The 8,187-nt window shown below is 39.8% G+C and overlaps 1 protein-coding gene across 1 annotated transcript; it reads left to right on the top strand.

The window, feature by feature from the left end:
- Positions 1-7,364: 7,364 nt before the first annotated feature.
- LOC142175752 (uncharacterized) lies at positions 7,365-7,958 on the top strand. The gene is made up of 2 exons (XM_075242740.1): positions 7,365-7,570; positions 7,703-7,958. The coding sequence occupies exons 1-2, from the start codon at positions 7,365-7,367 to the stop codon at positions 7,956-7,958; spliced, it is 462 nt and encodes a 153-aa protein (XP_075098841.1).
- Positions 7,959-8,187: the final 229 nt, after the last annotated feature.

Below are 8,187 nucleotides of genomic sequence, written 5' to 3'. Positions count from 1 at the left end.
CGAAAAGAAAGGGAGGAAAGGGACACACAATCACGCTATATTTAGATTTTAATTTAATTTTAAAATTCGAGTGCAAATAAATATCTTTAAAAAGGTCAGAGACTTTGACTTTTTAAGAAGTTTCTAAGAGACCATGACAAGCTAAAAAAATTATTTACATTCTATATTTATATCAGGCTAAATTAACTTATTAAGATTAAGAAAAAATAAATTTATATGCAAATATGTATCCAGTTAATGATTTGGTGTAAACAAGCGTGAACGCTAGATATGAATAAACTTTTATGCCAGGGCGACTATGTAATTCGGTAATATTTGCAATTTGAATACTTTATGCTTAACAATTGAGTAAAGAATGAATACATTACGCTTTAACATAAGGCGTATAATGTTTGTATTAGGATAAGTTACCAACATTATACCTTTTTATGTAGTGTTTTTTTTTTGAAACCCAATGTGAATGTGGATTTTTCGTGCATAGGGTATCCTTTTTTTATTTCCTAGTACCATCTTTTCTAAATTTATTTTATATCTTTTGTCATTTCTTGTTGTAGACAATTAAAATTTTATTAAATTTAAATCTATAAGTAATTTGGATCTTATCATATATTAAATACATATTAGTCCAAATGATACTATGGGTTAGTATAATCGGATCGATTATTTAAATATAAAATAAATTAATTTAAATAAAAGTCCAATGTATTATTGGGCTAGCCCGTCAATTGGTCTTCTATAAAATGAGTTGGCCCATAAGCCTCAAGCCCAATGACCCACTAGGATTTTCTTGGAGACTATTCCACCCACACCTATATAAAGAGGTCAAAGGAGAAGGCTAAGGAACAAGCAAGTAAGCAGAAGGAAAGGCTAAAGAACCTCTGAAGAATAGCATCAAAGGTCTCCATCCCCATCTGCAATCTTCGTCTGTGGTCAAATCCCAAAGGCGAACGCAAATCATAAGCAAGCGGCATCAAATCTTCCGTTCGTGATAACCCAGCAACAAATCTTGGTTCGTGACGATCTTCAAATTGTTCGTGACGCACGACAAATCTGAAATCCGTCAAGTTCATGATCAAGCTCTCAAGCTCTTGAACCATCATTCGTGAGGAGAAGAATCAGAGGACTATATCTATTCAGATTCGAGATATTCTAGAGATTGTAATCCCATCACTTGAAATTGAATATAATATTTGTCGCTATATTTCTTGTCTTGATTATTATTTTTCAGGAACAAAATTTAGTTATTACAAATTTTGGCACGCCCAGTGGGACCATCTCTACCTTTCATCTCTTCTCAACTCTCAACATTCAAGATAACTAAGATGGCTCCAAAGAAAATCGACTCAAAAATTGCTGACTCCAAGTTTTTTTCTGACGTTGAAAGTATCCTGAACGCTACTACGGGGAGTCTTAGGCCAATCACCCTAAGCAAGGCGAACGTCTTGGGACAACAAGCACTCCAAGTGACGTCTGCACCAATGCTTGCTTTGAGATCCTCATCATCTGAAGGAGAAAGGTCCTCTGCTGGCAAATCAGAGAGAGGAGATAATATTGCAAAAGTTGTGGAGAAAGCTTTTGCTCAACTTACTTTATATAATACCCAGAGTTAGCTTACCCAACCTGATGATGAAGTTTTAAGTGTTGGATTTATGCCAATCTCGCCACATGACATGCTACAAACTGAGTTCAATCCATGGGAAGGTCTCAGTTATTCTTCATCATCTGCAATAATCATGGAGGCAATTATGACTAACACTTCGACAATGGAGGAACAACTCGCAAATCTGACAAAGACGATTGATGGCTTAACAAAGTATGCTCAAGATCAAGATGTCTGTATCGCAAAATGGAAAGACATAGTTAAAAGCATGATGGATGGAGAATCAATTTATGCACCTGGAAAGCTCCCTCCACAAGAAGGCTGATCCTCCAACAAAACAAGTGTCATCCGACAAAGAACTTCATGTCTCCTCCGACAATTGAAGGAATTCATTGTGGGAACTATCAAAGATAAGTATGAGGTCGCTTCAAAGTCTTCTCTCACGTACAAAGCCGTATACTGCAAGAATCGATAGCTTGAAGATGCCTGCCGGCTATCAACCTCCCAAATTTCAGCAGTTCGACGGCAAGGGAAATCCAAAGCAACATGTCGCGCACTTTGTTAAGACATGCAATAATACAGGGACTTATGGAGATTACCTTGTCAAGCAGATCGTCCGCTCACTAAAAGGGAATGCTTTTGATTAGTACACCGACCTCGAGGATGGATCCATTGATAGTTGGGACCAATTGGAGCAAGAGTTTCTCAATCGCTTTTATAGCACGAGGCGTACTGTGAGCATGGTACTCGCCAACGAAAAAATAAACCAGTTATTGACTTTATCAACCGATGGAGGAATGCAAGCCTTAACTACAAAAATAGACTAAGCGAAGCTTCTGGCATAGATATGTGCATCCAAGGAATGCATTGGGGACTTTGTTACATCTTGCAAGGAATTAAGCCCAGGACATTTGAAGAACTTGCCACACGTGCTCATAATATGGAGTTGAGCATGGCTTCTGCGGGAAATGAAGGGCTGCCCATCTACGAACCTCACAAGGGAAGAGATAAGCAAGAAGTCAAGAAATGGAGCAAGTTCGTACCCAAGAATGAAAGCAAAGAATCCATAAACGTCAATGCCTCTCTTTTGAATTTTACTATCAAGGTGAGCAAGAAACATAGTATGAAAACAACTTCCTCTCAAGACAATGCAAATCGGAAGTTGACTCTCAAAGAGATGTAAGAAAAGGAGTACCCATTTCTAGACTCCGATGTGCTTGTAATATTTGAAGAACTCCTTGAGCTAAAGCTTATTGAGCTGCCAGAGATGAAGCGGCCAGATGAAGCTGGAAAAAGAAATGACCCGAATTACTGCAAACACCATCTGCTTGTAGGTCACCCTCTTGAGAAGTGCTTTGTTTTCAAGGACAAAGTTATGGATTTGGCTTGTCAAAAAAGATCGAGCTTGAAGATGAAAAGGCGAGCACAAACCATGTGTCCATTGCCTTTGGCTCATTTGATCCGATTGAGATATGCACCTGTGAAGGAAATAAAGATGAAGAATTATTGGAGGATGATAAAGTCCGAGTTGATCAACCTGATGAAGAAGGTTGGACCCTGGTGACTCGTCGAAGATGCCGTAAATTGAGTCCGTAAAAAGGATCAACGAAGCAACCTACGAGGAATAAGATGGTAAGAAGACCAAAGAAGCAACAAATGGTTAAGAACCCAAAGAAGGTGGAGATATAAACATACTATCACCAAAAGCCACGCCATCCGGTGACTTTGGGAGAATTCTTTCCGAGTTGGTTTCGCATGAGGATTTCTGACGATGATGACAAGGCCTTGTGTTGTAATGCTAATAAAGAAGAAGAGGAAAAGAATGAAGTCACATCAACACCGTCTCCATCACTGTTTAATAGTCTTGTTGAGTCCTCCTTCCAAGAAATAGATGTCTATAATGCAAAAATCACCTTCACTGAAGATGATCTCCTACTTGGTGAGACACCACATAATCGCCCTTTTTTTATGGTGGGTTATGTGCTCGAGTGGAAGATAAACAGAATCTTGATAGATGACGGATCTGCAGGTAACATTCTTCCTATTTGCATAATGAAAGAACTCGACATCTCAACTGAAGAACTTTTTGAAAGCCGACTGATAATTCAAGGATTCAATCAAGGGGGACAAAGGGTCATAGGAGCTATCAAACTGGAAATCACCAAGGGAGATATGCAATCAACTACATGGATGCATGTGATTGATGCAAAAACTTCATATAATTTGTTGCTTGGCAGGCCGTGGATACACGAGAACAAAGTTGTCCCATCAACTTACTACCAATGTTTGAAATATAATAAAGATGGAGTCGAAAAGAAGATAGTTGTTGACGACAAGTCGTTCGCTGAAGCCGAGGCATACTTCGCTGATGAAAAGTTCTACTTGAAGAACCACATCATGAAGGGAGTAAAAGTTGATGACATCACGAAGCCAAAGGTGATAATATCGTGTCCAAAAGGGCTGAAGTAGCTTCTGGTGAAGATAAAGTTACAATAGAAGCATACCAAGTTTTGAAAGCTTACAAAAAGAATGTTGTAACTGCAGGCAAGAAAATAGCTCCTTTATTTCGTTACGTCCCAAAAGTGAAGAAAGATGAAGGAGAATCATCAAGCCTCCAAAAAGATGCACTAAGAGAATTAACCCTTCCTATCAAGTAGATTGATACCATAAAGTTATCTTCAAAGCTACTGGAAAAGTTTGTGGCCCCTAACATGCCTCAAAATAAGGCACTCCCCACGAAACGCACAAATGAAGGTTTTGATCTAAATGCTTACAGGTTATTCGCAAAGGCTGGATATGATCCCAACGAACCATCTAAGCTAGGGAAGCTCCCACCTGAAGCTACTAGAAAAGCAAACACGATGAAGGATATGGAGCATGTGGTGAAGCAATCACATGAGGGTCTGGGTTACAAACAAGCCCCACTAGTTCGCATCTCCATTAGAAGAGCAAGTAGCAACTATATCACGATGGAAGATGAACCCGCTGATCCTAATAAAAGGCCTTGTGTCTTTGATCGACTTGGAGAACCAACTACAAGAAATTCTGTATTTGAGAGGTTGGGTCCATTGAAAAGGAAGAAGAACAAGTCCCAATGAAATTATGAAAAAATAAGAAGACCTTTACTATCTAGAGCCCAAACTATCTACAAAAAGTGTCAAAGCTTGATCTCTTCCAGAATGAGGCGACAATCATAACTTTTGATTTCATGCGGAGAGGTACACAAAGTGAAGACTCGCACAGTGGTGCACACTAGAGAGCGTGATGAAGATGAAGAAAGTGTAGGATCATCATATCACATTACTGCGAGTGAGGAGTAATACACTTCATTTCTAAGGAAGGTCGACGAAAATTTGGGAGATGCCTCTTGGTGTGGCCATATATCTTTTAATGATGGTGATTCCCAAGAAGACGAAGATGTCGAGGACGCTCCTTCGGAACTAAAAGAAGGAATTAAAATGACAGTTGATGCATTGAAAGAAGTCAACCTTGGCACTGCAGAAGACTCCAAGCCCACCTATGTAAGTGCCCTACTAACCATAGATGAAGAAAGCACTTATGTAGAGCTACTCAAAGAATATAGAGATGTCTTTGCTTGGAGCTACAAAGAGATGCCTGGTTTAGATCCTAAAGTAGAAATTCATCATCTCGCAGTCAAGAAAGGAGCTCGTCCTGTTAAGCAAACCCAAAGACGCTTCAGGCCAGAATTGATCCCATTAATCGAAGTCGAGGTCAATAAACTCATCGAAGTTGGTTTCATTCGGGAGGTTAAATATCCTACATAGATTTCAAGCATTGTTCTTGTGAAGAAGAAGAATGGCCAAATTCGAGTTTGTGTCGATTTTAGAGACCTCAATAATGCATGCCCTAAGGACGAATTTCTGATCCCCATCCCAGAGCTTATGATTGATGCCACCACCAGACACGAGGCGATATCTTTCATGGATGGATCATCTGGCTACAATCAAATACGTATGCTTCAGCTCATTTGGGGTCATCATCCTACTCAAGTAGTAGAGGGAATTTTCTTTACTTTCACTATTTTCTTAGGCTGCAATATATAGAATCAATGGCTTTCTTGGTATAGGAGCTGCCAGAACCGGAGGTTTCATCAAGTACAATTTGATGCTTTGGAATGCGTTTCTACAAGCTTGGTCCCATTTAAAAGGTACACCCTTCTTCATGAGACGGCTAAAAGGTTGGAACTTCCCTACTAGATTTGAGATGAATCTTCTAAGGTACGTCAATTTTCCTTGTAGACTTTTCAGTTCATGTATATTTCTAGGCTCGGGCATCTTCAAGATTGTATCAACTTTGGCTTGATCTATCTCAATCCCTCGATGTCGAACAATGAAGCCGAGGAATTTTCCAGAAATAACTCCAAAGGTACATTTCAACGGGTTCATTCTAAGTTGATATCTCCGGAGTCGTTCGAACACCATTCTTAAGTCTTGCAAGTGGTCTCCTCCCTTTCTTGATTTCACCACAAAATCATCCACATAGCATTCTACATTTTTGGGGAGGATGTCATCAAAGATATTCTGCATTGCCCTTTGATATGTGGCGTCGGCATTCTTCAAGCTAAAAGGCATTACTTTGTAGTAATAAATGCCTTTAGGAGTGCGAAATGCAGTAAGCTCTTCATTTTTCAATTTCTTCGATCGAAATTTTGTGTCTGGCATTGGTTTTCGCAATTCAAAAACTGAAGCACTACTTTCAAGCTCATGTCATCCGTCTCATCTCAAGGGCGGACCCAATCAAGTTTGTTTTGTCAAAACTCGTCCTCAATGATCGATTAACAAGGTGGTACCTCCAATTTCAACAATTCGTGGTTGTGTACATCCCATAAAAAGCTGTGAAAGGACAAGCTTTGGCAGATCATCCAATACCTGATGATTGGGAGTTGACTGATGAACTACCTGATGAGGATGCAATGGTCATCGAAGTGCAACCACCATGGAAAATATATTTTGATGGTGCCGCACATCGTGAAGGAGCTGGTGCAGGTGTTGTGTTTGTCACTTCTCAAGGAGAAGTCTTGTCATATTCCTTCACCTTAACACAACATTGCACCAACAACATTGCAGAATATCAAGCACTCATACTTGGGCTTGAGATGGACGTTGATATGATACAACTCCAATTACATATTTTTTGGAGACTCTGAGTTAGTGATCAATCAATTGCTAGGTAGCTACGAGGTCAAGAAGCCAGAATTGCATCTTTATCATGATTATGCGCAGAAATTGATTGGATAGCTTGAAAATGTAACTTTTCAGCATGTGCCAAGGAAGGAAAATAAGAAAGCTGACGCCTTAGCTGCCCTAGCTTCGACATTGACTCTGCCTTATCAGACACAAATCACTATCTGCCAAAAATAGATAGTACCACCAGATGAGAACGAGGATAAAGAAAGCAAGCTCGAGCATTTGGTAGCCATCGCTGAAGCTGAGAAGGTTGATTGGCGACAAACCATGATCGACTACTTATGCTATGGGATACTTCCAGAATATCCAAGGAGAAAGACTGAAATTCGCCGGCGTGCCCCTCGCTTCCTTTACTATAAAGACACTTTGTATAGAAGATCATTTGAGGGAGTTCTCTTGTGTTGTTTAGGGGAAGGTAAAGCAACCCAAGCTATGCAAGAGGCACACTCTGGAGTTTGTGGATCACATTAATCTGGGCCGAAGCTCCACTTCTACATTAAGAGGATGGGTTACTACTGGCCGACAATGGTGAAAGATTGCTTAGATTATGCTCGAAGATGCAAGGCTTGCAGTTTCACGCAAATTTTATACACCAACCACCTGAAATGTTACACCCTACTGTTGCATCTTGGCCATTTGATGCTTGGGGATTAGATGTTGTCGGACCACTTCCAAAATTTTCTGGAGGACATCTATACATCTTGGCTGCAACTGATTACTTCTCGAAATGGGCCGAGGTCATCGCTCTCAAGGAAGTGAAGAAGTAGAATGTTGCAAACATTATTCGAGTGAACATCATCTATCATTTCGGCATTCCTAGTTATATAATAACAGATAATGGAAAGTCGTTCGATAACAAATTGATGACCAAAATCTGTGACCTTTTTGGCTTCAGGCAACATAATTCGTCAATGTATTATGCTGCTGCAAATGGACTAGCCGAAGCATTTAACAAGACACTTTGTAATTTGTTAAAAAAGGTCGTCTCCAAGTCTAAAAGAGATTGGCACAACAGAATGGAAGAAGCTTTGTGGGCATATCGGATGACTCATCGCACGTCGACACGAGCAACTCTTTATTCTCTTGTTTATGGAGTTGAAGCAGTTCTTCCTCTTGAGCTTCAAATACCATCCTTGCGACTCGTTATCTAAGAAGTTCTTTCTGAAGAAGAAAATGCTCGTTTGCGCCTTGAAGAACTAGAGTCCCTTGATGAAAAAATGCTAGAAGATCAACAAAGTCTTGAATGTTATCAAGCTCATCTTTCTCGTGCTTTCATTAAAAAGGTTCACTTGAGGTCCTTCCAAGTTGGCGATCAAGTTCTTGCAGTAAGAAGACCTATTATCACCTCTCATAAATCCGGGGGCAAATTCACTTCAAAAT

This window comes from Nicotiana tabacum, chromosome 22, assembly GCF_000715075.1.
Source record: "Nicotiana tabacum cultivar K326 chromosome 22, ASM71507v2, whole genome shotgun sequence".
Classification (NCBI taxonomy): Eukaryota; Viridiplantae; Streptophyta; class Magnoliopsida; order Solanales; family Solanaceae; genus Nicotiana; species Nicotiana tabacum.
This window is presented reverse-complemented; position numbering and strand designations above follow the sequence as displayed.

Coding starts and splice junctions, on each gene's coding strand:
- LOC142175752 (XM_075242740.1), top strand. CDS start 7,365: ATGCAAGGCTTGCAGTTTCACGCAAATTTTATACACCAACCACCTGAA. Junction 7,571..7,702: donor GCTCTCAAGGAAGTGAAGAA/GTAGAATGTTGC, acceptor TTTTGGCTTCAG/GCAACATAATTCGTCAATGT.